General features: G+C 36.8%; 1 protein-coding gene across 3 annotated transcripts in view; it reads right to left on the reverse strand.

The window, feature by feature from the left end:
- Positions 1-10941: 10941 nt before the first annotated feature.
- Positions 10942-16190, reverse strand: part of FRMPD4 (FERM and PDZ domain containing 4) — a 743167-nt gene continuing 737918 nt past the window's right edge. For 2 of the 3 annotated variants that reach the window (XM_051984529.1, XM_051984530.1), the window contains exons 16-17: positions 14819-16105; positions 10942-12826 (exon numbers count right to left, since the gene is read on the reverse strand). In XM_051984529.1, the coding sequence (XP_051840489.1) occupies positions 11484-12826; positions 14819-16105 (2630 nt within the window). In that variant the 3' untranslated portion in view covers positions 10942-11483. Of the gene's footprint in view, positions 12832-14818; positions 16106-16190 lie in introns of all 3 variants that reach the window. The other variant, XM_051984531.1, reaches the window with a different exon arrangement.

Genomic DNA, 16190 nt, shown 5'->3' on the forward strand with positions numbered 1-16190 from the left:
TGAGAATGGATGCTTTAGATGAAAATGTGAAGCACACATCAAGTTACCACATTATTTAAAAAAGTCTGGGAAAAAATAGGGAATAAAAGCATGATCAAGGATATAAACTGAAAATCAGTCATTGAGAGAAAGTAAAATCAACTTCTTTGTAAGCAAGTCAGAAAATCTGAATAAGAGAGAAATATGGTATTCTTGAATTTTGGCATATGAGATTGTTAACAGGCTGTTAGAGTTGAAGAGTCAAATGAAAATAATCTAAATAAAAAAAAAAACTCTTAGAAGCACACCTATTACAATTTTGAAAAAAGATGATAAAAATGAAGGATCGGAGTCACAACTACATTATATGGTACTGAAAAAAATTGGCAAATGTGATTTTAAAAAGAAAAAAAAAGTAATGCTCCTAGAATGAGAGATGTTGGAAATTCTGAAAAAAAAAAAAGAAGAAAGTAGAATCAGCAAACCATAGGTCTGTGAGCTTAATTTTTAAGAAAGTACTATTAAATAGAATAAGAAAAAATGATTTTTGATCACAAAAGCCAGCATGGCTTCTTCAAGAACAGATCAGGCCCCACTAATGAGTTGTTGGTGAAGTTGTGAATTGATCCAACCATTCTGGAGAACAATTTGGAACTTTGCCCAAAGGGGTATAAAACTGCATATACCCTTTGATTCAATAATATTGCTGTTAGTTCTATATCCCAAAGAGATTTTTTTTTAACAAAAGGAAAAGGAAAAAAACCCTATTTTTACAAAAATAAGTGTAGCAGTTCTTTTTATGGTAGCTAAGAGTTAGAAATTAAGAGGATCAATTGGATAATGGCTAAACAAACTATTATGTATGATTGCAAAGGGATATTATAGAGCTATAAGAAATAATGAGCAGAATGATTTCAGAAAAATTAGAAGGATATATATGAACTGACACAAAGTGAAGTGAGGAGAACCAGGAGAATATTGTACACAGCAACAGTAATATTACATGACAAAGAGTTGTGAATGATTTAGCTATTTCTCACCAATACAATGATCCAAGACAATTCCAAAGGACTCATGATGAAAAATGCTATCCATCTATGAAAAAAAAAAAAGACTGATTTTATCTAAATATAGACAAACATATTTTCTTTCTTTTTTTGTTTGTTCCTATTTTCTTCACAAAATGACTAATATAGAAATGGTTTACAAATTACAACTTATATCAGATTGTTTATTATCTGTATAGTTGTCTAGATTCAAAATTGGTTGTATCAAGAACAATAAGAATAGTAATTAATTCTTCACTGTCAGCTTGAAAGGAGGTCACTAAAAGAATCCCCCAGAGCTCTGTACTATTTCAATATTTAAGCTAGGAGGGATAGGTAATACAAGAGATAAAAAGAACATGCGTCTCCAGGTGGTACAGGGGATACAGTACCGGGTTGATCTGGAGTCAGGAAGACTCATTTTCTTGAGTTCAAATCTGACCTCAGACATGTACTATGTAATCCTGGACAAGTCATTTAACTCTGTTTGCCTCAGCTTCCTCATCTGTAAAATAATCTGGAGAAGGAAATGACAAACCACCCCAGTATCTTTGCCAAGAAAACCTGAAATGGGGACACGAAGAGTCATATGTGACTGAAAATGACTCATTAAGAACTCAAAAGGCTATGATATTGGTTCAAATCTAATGATATAAAATTCTAAAGGATTAAATATAAAACCTTATATTTGTGTTCAAGAAATCAAAAGATGTGGACTACTGTGATGACCGCCCCTGAACCAAGGACACAGCAGAAACAGCTGGAGTCAGGATAAGCAAAAGTCCTTAATCTTTATTCTTGGTCTTTAGATGCAGGATTGAACGGGATGGAAACAGAATCTCCATGACCACCTTCTCCCTCGTCTACCGCCCAAGTGTGACCCTAGGTCATTTTACTCCATCTCCTAGTCCCTCCTACAATCCTCTGCACACACCAATCATTGAGCCAGCACGGATAGTGGAAAGGACCATTTTCCAAGCACATACCCATAGAGTATTGTCCAAATGGTAGTTAGTCTCAAGTGCTTGGTAGTCCTGACCTCAGTGCATCGACCCAAAAATTTCAGCCCTCTACAGATTACAAGCTCAATTGTAGAATAGAGTTAATAAAATCTTTGTTGTTTTGTCATGTGGTCATGTCTGACTCTTTGTGACCCCATTTGGGGTTCTCTTTGCAAAGATATTGTAATAGTTTGCCATTTCCTTCTTCAGATTATTTTATAGATGAGGAAACTGAGATAAACTGGAATAAGTGACTTGTCCAGGGTCACACAGCTAGTGTCTGAAGCTGCATTTAAACTCAGAAAGATGAATCCAGACCCAGTGCTATGCACTATGGTGTCCCCTAGCTATGGTCTTCTGATATATAGTTAAAAAAAATACCTATTGTATAGAACTAGGAAGTTTATGGTATCATTGTACTCTGCCTTACACATGTTATCTATGGAAAATTCTATTTAGTTTTTTGTGTTCATTTTTGGAAGGACATTGATGTCTCTCTTACATCCAGAGAATGTAAAGGGGCAACAGCATTGGTGAAAGAACATGAGAGAATCATTTATAGGAGCTGAGATGGTGAAACTGGTAGATTGGGATATATGGTCAGATAAATAAATTTCTTTCAGTGTGTGATGGCTTATCATGTGGAAGAAGGCTTGTTCTACATGAGTCAAAAAGCAATGTAAGAATGAGTGGAATTTGCCAAGAAGTGAATTTAGATTTGATTTGAGGAAACAAAACATTGTAAGAATGAAAAGTTATTTCGAAGTCAGTTGGGTTGTCTTGGAAGATAGTTCTTTCTTACTAGGGGGTCCTAAGCAGAAGCTGAATAACCAATTCATAGATTTAGTGCTGGAACGAAGCATAGAGAAAAAATAGAGTTATTTTACCCTCATTTTACAAAAGGAGCAACTAAGGCTCCTGAGGTTTAGTTACTTAACTGAGGCTATACAGAATTGGTTGGAGAAATTCTATATAGGATTCTTGCTCAGATAAGCATTAGACTATGTAGCCACTGAGATGAAATTCTGACATGTCAAATTTAAAACTCTGCTCATAAAGCCCAAACAAGATTTATAAAGTTAAGAAGAATAATATAGAGGAACCCACTCTGAGTATTTTATAGACAGTTTTCAAGGGTTTTCACAACGGGTGTGTTGAAATATATGAAATTGAACCACAGGCAAAAAAAAAAGTAGGTAATCTTTCCTAAGAAAAAAAATACAAATTGAACAATTGTTGGTGCTCATCATTTCGATTTTTATTGTCATTTGGATTCTCACAAAGGTTATTTTACTGACACAATCTGATTTCTCCAGGATCCTGAGGCTCGAGGGTCACTACTTCTTTGGAAGACTAGCATAACTATATTATTTATTTGATTTTTACTTACAACAAAAAGCCTAATGTACTGTTGCAATCTATCTGTACATTATAGCTTTATACTTAAGTCATCTTCCTGTCAGTACATCCTCTCTTAAGCCTGAATAGTAACTGAAACTGGAACTTGAAGATGTGGGCCCAAAAAAGAGATGATTAATTATAAGAGTTAATAACTATATCTAAACTCTGCAAATATTGGACCTCAGGTCCCATAGAACAAACACATAAGACCATTACTTGGCTAGCAATGTTCCGATCTTACCATTCAATTTCTCTAATGAGACCTTTTGAGTAGTCATTATGGGTATAAAATTAGGATTCATCAATGAACAGATTTTTAAAAAATCAAATGAATAAATCTAAGAGGATCATAATTCCCAATTTAATAAGTTTTTAGAAAGCTAAAATATTAAACATATTATCCATCATTTCACAGAAGAAAAATGAACCCTGATAAGGGAATTTAGTCTGACAATATCAATGCTTGAGTGATATTTACTGTTGATTCATCATGAAGGTTTACTCATAATTTTATTGTCAAGTCTGTTAGCACATTTGTTAAATATCAGACTTATTTGCATGATGTCTTTCATATTGGGCCACTAATATGTCCATTTCTAATTTGAAACTCCAAATTTCAGATAGCTAATAAAATCTATAAAGCCAAAATCTCTATTAGCGAAATTAAATTATAGCTTCTCAGTCTTTAAAAAAAATCTATTGCAGTTTTACTGCAACAGGGAACAACAAGGCAACAAGGGAAACCTGAACTCTGCTGGATATTTCTCATTATGTAAGAATACTATATGGAATAGTATTCCTTGGACAGATTCTTTAGGGCATTGTTTGCTTGCAGATAAGTCCCCTTCAAAATTCTCTGGTGCATGGCTGAGTCATTATATATGCTATCCTTACCTTGTGTGGTCTTGTAATATGGAGAGAAATTTCACTGGATTTTGCATGCAAATAAATGGTGTGAGAGGAAACTATAAGCTCATTGTGGAAGCAGCTTCTCTAGCAGCCACATTAATGGAAAATGTCTTCTTCAATTTGAATGTAAATAATTACATTATGTCCAGCACTGATAGGTGCTGTGGAGGATTCAAAAATACGAGGTATAACACCTATTCTCCTGGGTAGAAGAAACATAGACAACAAATCTTTTAAATAATAATAATATATAAGATGTGATTATATGTCCAAACAGATGTTACGGTATTCAGCAATGTTCAGAGAGATAGCTATGGATGTAATCCAGTGCTTCATGAGAGAGGTTTATTTCAAGATAAAGGAAAGTAAGAATTGGGTAGAGAGATGAGAATAGCATCAATCACTCAATGGATCATTTCAACAAATAGTTAATAAAAGGATGAAAGGCTTCAACATTTTTTGAATTGAATTAGAAAAGGTAATAAGTATGGCATTTAAGGTACAGTGAAGCAACATTGTGTCAGGAGAAGGTTTGTAGTCAGATGTAATGGTAAAGAAATTGTGGAACATTTGTAATTACAGGGCAAAAAATTGGGAATTAATGGGAAACCATTGAAGGATATTAAGCAGAGTTTTCAGGATGGGTTAGGGAAAAAAAGAACACGATATAAGGTAAGACGCTTAGTAGGAGTATGCATACTCCAACAATCTAAGAGTCAAAGGGAGTTGTCTTCTTGTCCAACCTGTAGATGAACAAGAATATACTCTAAGAAATCCATAAGAGTTATTGTCCTAGCTCTACTTTAAGATCTCCATTGATGGGGAACTCTCTTTCTTCCATGGCAGTCTCTTTCATTTTTGGACATCACTAATTAGTTGAACCACTCCAGGGTCAAAAACACCTAATGGGATCACAGACTTCAAGAAAGAACCATTTAGTCACTCTTCACCTTCTAGACAAAAAAACTAAATATCAGAATGGGTAAGTGGCTTAACCAAGGACACAAAGATAGCAGATAGCATGGCTCTGATTCTTCTCCATGTCAGCTTTTGAAACAAAAGGTCATCTGTCCCTTAAGTCTTCTCTTCCCCAAGACAAATATTTTCCATTCTTTCAGCCAATCTTTGTTTGGGACAGTATCAAATCCACTTATCATTCTGATTGCCTTCCTAGATGTGTTTCAGTTTGTCACTATCTTTCCTCAAATTTGATGATTTAGAAAAGAATATCTTGCTGTGATCACAAGTTGGGTGATAAGTACCTGAATTAGGATGACAACAGTGGGAATAAAGAAGAAAGACAGATATTAGAGGAATTTCAAAGATTTTAAAAATAGCATTGCATAATGAAAAGAGTTTTGCTCTTTGAGATGGAGAAACCTGGATTTAAATTCATATTCTGATAGTTACTAGCTATGTGACCACGACCAAATTGTTTAGCCTCATTGAGATTCATTTTGCTTATCTGAAAATGGGGATGATACTTGTAATCTCACTCTTTGTCTCTCTCTTTCTCTCTCTTCCCCCCATCTACTTTTTGTGTGTGTATATATATATACATATATATATAATGTGTATATATATGTTTATAATGTATGCACAAGAATAACATACTTATAATTTATATAATTATTGTAAAGAGAACATTTTATTAACTTTAAGGCTCTATAGGAACAAGTTGCTTAACTTACTGGGACTTGTTTTACTTATCTGAAAAACAATCTGTCTATACATCCAATCCATCCGTTCATCTATCTAGTTTGTGTATATGTATGCACACAAACATAGAGTTATATAATAGGTATGTGCAAGAATGACATACTTGTATATTATCCAATTATTGTGAGGAAAGCATCTTATTAACTTTAGGGCACTATACAAATCTAGCATTATTCAAAGAAGAATTAATGGGACTTAGTAAATCACTAGAAGTATGTGGTGAAGGGGGAGGAGTTGAAGAATCAAAGATAACTCAATGGTTCCTCAAGCTGAGTGTGTAGTGGTATCAATGAGGGAAAGGTCAAAAGAAATGGGATTCAACTTGTGGGAAGAAAATTAGCTTCTTTGGGCCTCAGAGAAGTTGCCCAAATAAGAAAGAAAAGGGCTGAGCGAGACACTTTCTTGAGGATTTTATTTTTTAACCTTTAATGTTTATGATTCTGTGATGAGTTAAATCTCAGAATAGATATTCAGGAAGAAATATCAAAAAAAAAACTTTTAAAGATACAGGAATGGAACTTAGTTAATATATCATGGCCAGAGTCATCTGTGTAGAAGGACTTTGCTTAGCAAATACTTTCTTAACAGATCAGGCAAACCGACAGTATGAGTAAGATGAGCACCTTCAAATACTTTCAATGTATGGATAAATGTAATAAACTTGACATACTTACTATTAATTGAAATACATATATAATATGTATATACATACATACACATATGTGAAGAGAGAGAGAATCCTAAAGAATGATTATAAAACTTTTAATCTACTTTAAGTAAAGGATATCCTTGAAAATAATGAAATAAATATTCTCTAAATCAGGATAAAAACAATTTTTTAATCCAAATTGTGGATTAATAAATTTTCCTGGTTTTATAGAAAATCAAATAGATTATCATGACACCATTGGTGAATAACAATAATAATAATAATTGAATCAGAGATTATATAATTTACAAAGTCACAGTGATAATAAGTAACAAAGCTGATAATAACTAATATGTTTTTAAGTTTGCAAAATACTCTCAGGTATGAAAATTCCTTTACAAGCAACTTGCTCAAAATCACAAAGCTAATAATTAACAAAGATGGGATGTAAATAATAAAAATAATATTTATATTGTCCTTTAAGATTTGCCAATTAGTTTTAGAGTTTTTTTTTTTAATTGTTATTTAGTTGTTTCATTTGTATCTAATTTTTTTGTGACCCCATTTGGCATTTTCTTAGCAAAGATTCTGGAATGGTATGCTATTTCCTTCTCCAGCTGACTTTTCAAGTGAAAAAGCTGTGAAAAATAGGGTTCAATGACTTGCTAGGATTACACAGTTAATACATATTTGAGGCCAGATTTGAACTCAGGTAGATTAGTTTTTCTAATTTCAGGCCCAGTGCTCTGCCTCCTTCCTGCCCAGATTTTAGGCTTACAAAATGCATTACAAATATAAATTTATTTGATCTTCATTACAACCCTCTGAGGGAGGAATTACTATTATCATTCCCATTTTATAAGTAACAAAACTGAGATAAGTTAAGTGATTTGCCTAGCTAAGGGTCTGAATCAGGACTGGAACTCCAGTTTTCCTGAATTCAAGCTCAACACTCTATTCACTACTCCAACTATCTGTCAGCTGCATACATATAATTGCAGAATTGCAAGCAATGCCTCTCTATAATTTCTATCTTTTGATCTTAGCTCTAATAATAAATTGTCTACCCCCATAAAATTCTCCCTTGTAAAAAAGTTTAGTTGCTGAAGCTGATAGTGTAAGAAACCTGCACCCACACTCTCCCTCCTTACTCCTCGCTCCCCTGCACTACCATATCAAGAAGAAGAAAGTGTATTTCATCAATTGTCCTTTGGGATCAAGATAGGTCAATGCCTTTAATCTGAGTTCAGCTGCCTTCTAGGGGTTATTTTTGTCTAATCCCATTTCCACATGAAACATTTCAAATATTTGAAAGCCACTGTATTTCCTCCATTTCTTTTCTTCTCTAAGTCAAACATCCTCAGTGTTTTCAACTAGTTGTTATATAGAATTATTTCTTGTATGAGACAGTATAAGTCTCTAGTTCAAGAGGTTATAAAATGTCAAGCTGTTGGTGGTGGAGAGAGTGTACCTATACCTGGAGTTAAATGACCTAGATTCAAATATTGGCTTGAAACTCACTGGCTGTGTGACTGGCTACAAGTCATTTAATCTCTCAATTTTATTATTTGTTAAAAGGGCATAATCGTTGCATTAACTATTGATAAACATAATGCATATAGAAGAACAAATGCATAATTGTTCAGCATCCTACTCTATGAGATTACTAAATCTCATTTGGGGTTTTCTTGGCAAAGAGATTGGAGTGGTTTGATATTTCCTTCTCTAATTCATTTTACAGATGAGGAAACTGAAGCAAACAGGGTTAAGTGACTTGCTCAGGGTCACACAATAAGTATCTGATATTGAATTTGATTTCAGGAAGATGAGTGTTATATAAATATAAGCTATGACCACTATAGACTTCAAACTATTTTCTGAATATTTCAGATGCCTAAGAACAGAGTAGGAAATAAATTAAGATTATACTTTATGATGACATAATGACTTTATGAAACTAGGAAGTGTATGTAAATCTGGAAGGGATGTTAGAAATGAATTAATGCAAACTCTAATTTTATAGATGAGGAAATTGAGGCTTGGAGAGGAGCTATTCTCAAATAGCTGGTAGGAAGTAGCCTAACTGGAATTTGAAACCCAGAACTTCTGATTCCACATTAATTGTTCTTTTTTGTCCTAGACAGCTATTGGGAGACAAAATCATTTTTAATTGACTAGGCCAATAAAGAAAGTTCAGAATTTAATAATATTTTGAAAAATTAAGCTGTGTCAATTTGAAGCAGGAGGGAACTGTTTTCTTTATTATAAGTTGTGGTCCCTTTAAGAAACTGTATTTCTTTTTGAATTCTGATCCCTTTCAGAGTCTCAGCCCTTCCTGGGGAGAGCATATCTCCCCCAGATAAGTTATCTTTCCAGGATGCCAGAGCCTTTGATTCAATTAGAAATCCTGGTCAAAAAGCACCCCTTTGAAGTGTTGTTAATTCCAATAGGAGATCAGGGCTGAAAACTGATAAAAATCCAAGCCTGGGAACCTCAGCTCTTGAAGCCCCCCACCAAGAATCCTGGTATGATCTGCTCTGGCTGTCCCAGACCCTACTAAGATACGCGATACAACAGCTTTCCTCAACTAAGGTCTTTGCAGATGGCCCTAGGTAGCTTGCCCAGCTAACAAGACCCTTCTGCCTACTGAGAAAACATTCTCAATGCCAAAATTCCATTTCCTTAATAGAACTCTGCCACTATAGAAGTCAGTCCCTTGTAAACTGATTTCTATCCAACAATAAATAACTAATAAAATAATAAATGAATGAATTCTTTCACTCCTAAACCTGAGGCCGATTTAAAGAGGATATTTAACAACTCTTATTGCCACTAACCTCTTGACCAGCAGGAATTGAGACCATTCAAACCACACCAAGTTAGCACAGTACATCAGTACATTTTAGAGACATGGGATACATTTTTTTTTAATTTCAAAGAAAAATTTTAATAATTACTTTTAATTTTCGTATTCAAAGTGTATTAGCACAGATAGAAGAAATTACAATAAATTATAGCCAAATTATAAATAAAAAATCTTGTGTCCATTTATGCAGTTGACAAATCTAGTCCTTCTAATATACCTACTACCGTTTTCTAGTTAAATATACACTTACTGTTTCCTACTGCTTCTTCCATATTTCCAGGAAGTCCATGAGCCTTTTTTTTTTTTTTTTTAACAAAATACTAGATTTTGGTTTTTGTTTTGAGACAATTGGGGTTAAATTACTTGCTCGAGTCATCCAACCAGGAAGTATTAAGGGTTAGAAATAGTTTTGAACTCAGGTTCTCTAGAATTCAGGGCCCCTAAGCTATCCAATGTGCCAACTATCTGGACCACTAAAGAATACCAGGAAAATAATTGAAGTCATGATCTGTAGAGTTATTATTGACCAAGAACTGAAAGAATATTAGACTTACAATATGGACTAACTTAAGCTGTATCTTATAAAATATGTACTATATTTTATGAATATAATACATCTGATTAGTACTTGCTTAATATTCAATAAATGTGACTCTTGAATCTCAAATCTATTTCTACACAAAATAATAGTTTTGAAAAATGTGGTCATAATGTCCATGAAGATCAAGTAATAAATAAAAATTTTATCTATTTCATAGATCAGGATTCAAGTTTTTTGACTTAAAGAGCTAATGAACTTTTTGTTAATTTGCACTTCCATTCAAAGGGTCTGGTGCGCGATATGGTTCAGATTACAGGGTTTGCATTTTTCTTAATGATCACCAATTAATTTCTACTCATGCTATTTGCTACTTGTGGAAGTATTTCTCACTGAGAAAAAGCACATCAATTGAGGTGGAAATAAAAGCAACTAAGTCTTTAGGGCACATGTTGTGACATTTTGTATAAAGCAGATCTTTTTTCCCTTATCAAATAATTCAGTTTTTGTAATGATCATATTATTTCAAAACTTATGTTCAGAGTTAGGGGCAGCTTCCATAGATTATTCAATAACCTACCTGTCTTCTTCTGAGATGTCATTTGTAAAAAGCATGAGAAAAATGAATTAATAGAGTCGAAACATTTCTTCCCTTCCTCCTGTCCTTTCCCGCATCCTTTCTAATTCATTTTTTGAGAAATTGTACCCAGGTTCTTATTCATCTAGCCATCCTTACCCCATAGAATTTTCTATTAGAAATAATGGAAGACATCAATAACATCCTTTCCCAAGGAATTTTAGTGCTTAGAAAATAAACAAGTAACCAGGCAATATGAACAAAAATCAATTTATTATATATTTTCTAATAATTTATAATAGCTTCTTGGGTTTTTTAAATGTCTTTTTTTGTTATTTCCAATGCTTAAAAATTATAATTTTAAAACATTAACTGCTGTTTTATATACATTATGATTCAATTTCCTGCTTCTAAATATGAATGTTGTGGCTCCCAAGTATAAACTTGGAAGAATTGGAGGGGGGGGCACATTTCTTTTTCTTCTGACACTGCAGTATTTAAAATTTCACATCATAGACCTGTTTAGACTATATTAAAAATAGTCAAAGTCACCACTCTCTTCATATACTTCTTTTACATATATATAGAGAAATCTATAAACAGAATACATCTGATTAGTACTTGTTTGATATTCAGTAATGTGACTTGATTTTCATACCTATTTTTATATAAAATAACAAAATATACAGAGAAGAAGAGAGAGAACATCGTATTCATCATCAGTACAGAGAATAAATAAAAGTTTATGTATGGCTTTGCAAAGGTCGCTCATGAAGTGACTTTCACACCTTTGATTATCTACTTATTTAAAAGCATCTTCAGAGAACGTGTTAGTGTGCTTACAATGGCAGCCATGGTGGTCGAGTGTCGGGCCAAGAGTCGCAAGCTGGGATCCGCCGACGTCTTCCCGGTGGCTACCTCGGCGGCCCTCAGGAGGCAGATGTAGTTGATGACCACCTCGTCAATCTTGGCCACGATCTCCTGCCGCTGTGCTTCCGAGCTCACAACCTTGACCAGCCGGAGGCAGGCCTCGGTCAGGCAGCAGAGCACTTGGAAGCTGGAGGTCACGGCCGCCAGCATCTCCTCCGGGCTCTTGTCCGCCATGGCCATTTTCCTGCAGGCACTTCCCAGATGTCTGGACTCTATGGATAACAGCTGCTTGTACTGGGAGAGCTTCAGGTCGCGCTTGGTTGCCCTGGGCGACGACTCGTCTCTCTTCCCGGCACAGGACCGGACCAGGCAGAGCAGCTCGTTGGCATCGTTTTGGGCGGCGAGGAACCCGCTGGGCATCGTGTATTTGCTCTCCTTGAGGGTGTTGATCCTCGCGATCCGTGCCTCAAAAGCCAGCTCACAGGGGTTCAAGTCCGAGTCCGAGGCCGGGCTGCCGGGGGCTTGCGCGCCGCCCTGGAGAACTCTGGAGGTCTCCCCCACCACCATTACCTTCTTCTGGATTTCGGCGGGGAGGGACTGGATGGCTGGTTCTGGCAGCTCACGGGGCAGTTCAGGTTGGTAGAGGTAGGAATCTCGGCGACGGGCCTCGGCGTTTTCCTCCTCTTCATCCCCATCCTCATCTTGTCCTCGGTTCAGGAAGCAATGACTAAAGGGTCCCCGGCATCTCCAGCTGCTGGCCTCCAGCTTCCGCAAAGGTAACGTTCTATAGAGCTTGGAGTCCTTGTGGGCCCCTGAAGATTTCCTCTTTTCTTTCCCTTCAGGGCCTAAATGCATGGAATTTTGTGAGAAACTTTTGGTTAACTTTTTGCCTAGGGGAATTTCGACCCTTTTTTCCGGTTTGGACTCAGCCGCCTCGGGGATGCCGGAGCACTTCAAGCCAATAGCAGCCTTCTTTCTCTCCAGAAATGTTTCCAAGTCTGGGGATCCCGAAATGACACTGCTGCTCCGTCGCAGAACCCTTCTGTTCTGTGGCATTCGGAGGCTCCCTCCCCTCAGCTCACACGGCCACAAACTCATTGCCCCTCCGTAGGCCTGGTTCGCTTTGGGAAAATCATTAGGGTCTTGATTTGGACTTGGCACCTTTGATTCAGAGTGAATGTTGGATGGTAGCATGATGGAATCAGCTTTAGGATGTTGAGAACAAGCTGAAGGCATGCCTCCTCGTCTTCCCTTCCCAGGCTCTGTGAAAGCTACACTAGGGGGAGTAGGAAAACAGAGAGAATCATTAAGCATCACCCTGACAATCATCCCTGCCTCAGTGTCTCTGGGCCACCTAACCCCTTTTCATGCACATTTTGGGAAATTCATGCCCCTTCCTGGGCATGACTTTATTTCTCAATAAATATCATACCAGCATTTCCATAAATTTGTGATTTTATAAGATTACAATCTCTCCATCGATGTATTAGGTGGATGGTTCCTTGAGTTGCTTCCTACTCCCCCTTCATTCCCTCTCCTCCCCCCAAAAAAAATCATCATCTGGTTGTCAACCTTCTGATGATGAAGTCCTGCATGCTTAAGTAGCTGGGTCTTTATTCAATGTATACCCAATCTCTTGCCCATCCTATATTTTGAAGTTGCCTTCATGTCTGTCTTAGGTAGGCAGTTTCATCAGTTGCTTCTCCCTTTCCCCAAATCATCTCCTTATTGCCACTCTTCTGGTGATGATTCTCCACAGGCTTAGTTAGCTAGTCTTTATACAGTAGATAACTGATCCTTTGCCCATCTCATATCTTCAGTTCTTTCTGTTTAGGCTCATCCTAGTGAGCATAGATTTGTAGAGCTCAGGATCAGCTCCACAAAGAATCCCCACAGGGAGAGTCACATTTTAAATGGAGGCAATCAATGCCTGATATAATGAAGGAATATTGAAAATTGCCAATCCAAAGACAACTGATTTATTCATTAAACTGAGTAGCATAATCTGCTCTAAGGAGATAATGGCAGCTTCATGAATTAAGTTGCTGTTAAAAGGTGGGTATTTGATTTAACTACTAAGATTAAACAATACCTTTAGGCAACACATGCTATGTAGAGATTGATCATTCATCTAGTTGAAATGCACTTTGACACTCTTGAAAAAATTCACTTACTGTGAATTCATTTGGCGAAAAGGCATATCAATTTGGCAAGAGTTACATTAACTATAAAGATTATCTTTCTGTCACTGATGTTCTTTGGATGCTGGAAAAGGATACTATGGAATCCTTTTCTAAAGGTCTTTAAAAACATTATGTACACCAGTGTGCCTAGTGTGGTTTAAGTATAATGAGGATGATCATGGATTGCAAACTAAAATTCAAACTAAAATTACCAATCAACTTTACTTTGTTGCCATAACCACATAGATGTGATAGTATTTGTGGGCTTTTGTCACTGGAGAGAGTCAGAGGACAATCCTACTGCTGTTCTTTCATTACATATAGCAGAGACACTACAGTTACTTGATTTATGATAATCTTTAGAGCCATAACTAACTGAGTTTTCTTCAGCCTATTTTTGTGACTTACAGCCTTTTGGAAATGAAGTATATTTTTGTTATAATCCTTATTGCCTTGACTTATTCAGTTATTTGCTGAAATACAGTAATTCTTGGGACATTCTGAGAATTTATAGTGAGTGTGGGACAGAATATTTTAAATTGCAGTTTTCTGGGAAAATCTAGGGCATTTGGCCATAGGAATAGCCTGATCAGAAGGCAAAAGAATAAACTATGTGATGTCTTTCTAAATCTCAATAATCATTCTTTTTCTTTCCCTGATAATAACATAATTAATAGAGATCCAAGGAAAAGAAGGCCAAATGACTATGTTCTTTATGTACAGTAGGGTGAACTGAATTTGTGACTCCTAAGTCATTCATACTATGTAAAAATAAAGCCCACATTTAGTATTTGGACATAAAAGTGATTCACTGTTTTCAATTAAATTCTAAAAGTGTACAGACAATATAAATATGAACAGAAAATGCAATTTTAAAATGGCTTTTAATTTAGTGATCTAAAAGATTATTAAGGTTCAGGCATTATTAAGGTTGATATTTAAATTGGTTGCCTGCCTTTATCATTTGCACCTCTCCTTAAGTCACTTTTTCATTTTCAAATTTATGGTGAATTTTCTTTACACACCCCTGGCTAGTGATACCCTAAGAAATCAAAACCAATCACTTCTCTGGTGCTGTACCTGTGGTTTCTTTAATCTTGGGGAGCCGATGACATCCATCTCTCAAAGTGCCAAACAGTGGCTCAGCATTAACAGTTGTATGCATAACAGGCACTGTCATCCGGTGACACATGGGATCAGTCTGTTGGTGCAATTCCTTAAAAGTGGCCCCGGGATTGGGAAGGCCAGCAGGTCTCTCATCTGCAGGAATGTAACTCATACCCTTCCCTGAGGCATCAGAAATTATGTGCTTCCCTTCTGAGGTACAGAGGGGAGATTCCACAGGTGTAGGGCAGGTGCTACTGCTCCCTGTGCTACACCCAGCATCCACTGAAGAGCACTGGGAGCTTTGCAGAGAAAAATGTCCTTCACTTTGCAAAGATGACATACGCTTGGCCAAGTGATAGTCACAAAGGCGAGCCACACCCTGCTCAGCTTCAGGAAGCTTGGAAGGATGGTCATCGGCAGACAGATCGGCATCCTCATGATGGTTTATGTCTTTGGCCGAGGATACACAAGTCATGTCAGGCAAAAAGCTTTCACCTTGGCCGAGTTTGGGAGCACCACTGTTGTCCCCTTCAGGATTGCCTTCATCCTTGCACTCGGCTTCCATTGTCCCAAGGCCAGACATTCTTTGAAAGGCCTTCCCAGTCTCCAACTCTGGTCCAGATTTTTCAGCTGCTCCACCATCAGCAGCTGCATACCATCTTTGGCTGTCCTTTCGAAAGGCAGTCCTCTCCAGGTTAAAAGTGCTTAGTCGTGGACTGTCTCGTGATGCCAGTGTACCAAATTTCCCTTTGGCATTTTCCTCCATTTCTGCTTTTTTAGGTCCCTGCTGCTTTTTCCCTGCTACCGTCCCTTCAGGGGCTGGTTTTCCCTCCCCATCAGCCAGCTTGCCTTTCCTTTTGCTGGTGCAAGAATACACCATAGACCCCATGTGCAATTTGCTGAAATAGTCTGTGACTGACTTGGTCTCCATGGTTTCTGGTTCCATCTCCATGTTATCTGAGGGAAGGATCTGTTTTGAAGGCACAACTTTGGATTGTAGCTCGGCTGCTGGTCGAGCAGCCAGGGCCTGGGAAGACTTTGCAGGCAAACTTCCCGAGGGGGTTTTGGAGATGGGGAATTCCGTCTGTTCTTCCACAAGGGGATGGTAGCCTTCACTAGTGGCCAAGAACATGCGAGTAGAGTTTTCTGACTGCTTCTGTGCTGTGGCCAGTTCAGAACTCTCAGTCATTTCCGAAGAATTAGTTTCATTACCTGAATCTGAAGAAGACTCAGGACTATAAGCTCGCAAGATTGCTACACCTGTATACCATAAAAAACAAGAGCCAATTAATGAAGGTATTGCAGGCACTTGAATACATGTAAGAAAATGGGATTAATTTCTTAT

The sequence above is a fragment of the Antechinus flavipes genome, chromosome 3 (genome assembly GCF_016432865.1).
Source record: "Antechinus flavipes isolate AdamAnt ecotype Samford, QLD, Australia chromosome 3, AdamAnt_v2, whole genome shotgun sequence".
In the NCBI taxonomy this organism is placed as follows: Eukaryota; Metazoa; Chordata; class Mammalia; order Dasyuromorphia; family Dasyuridae; genus Antechinus; species Antechinus flavipes.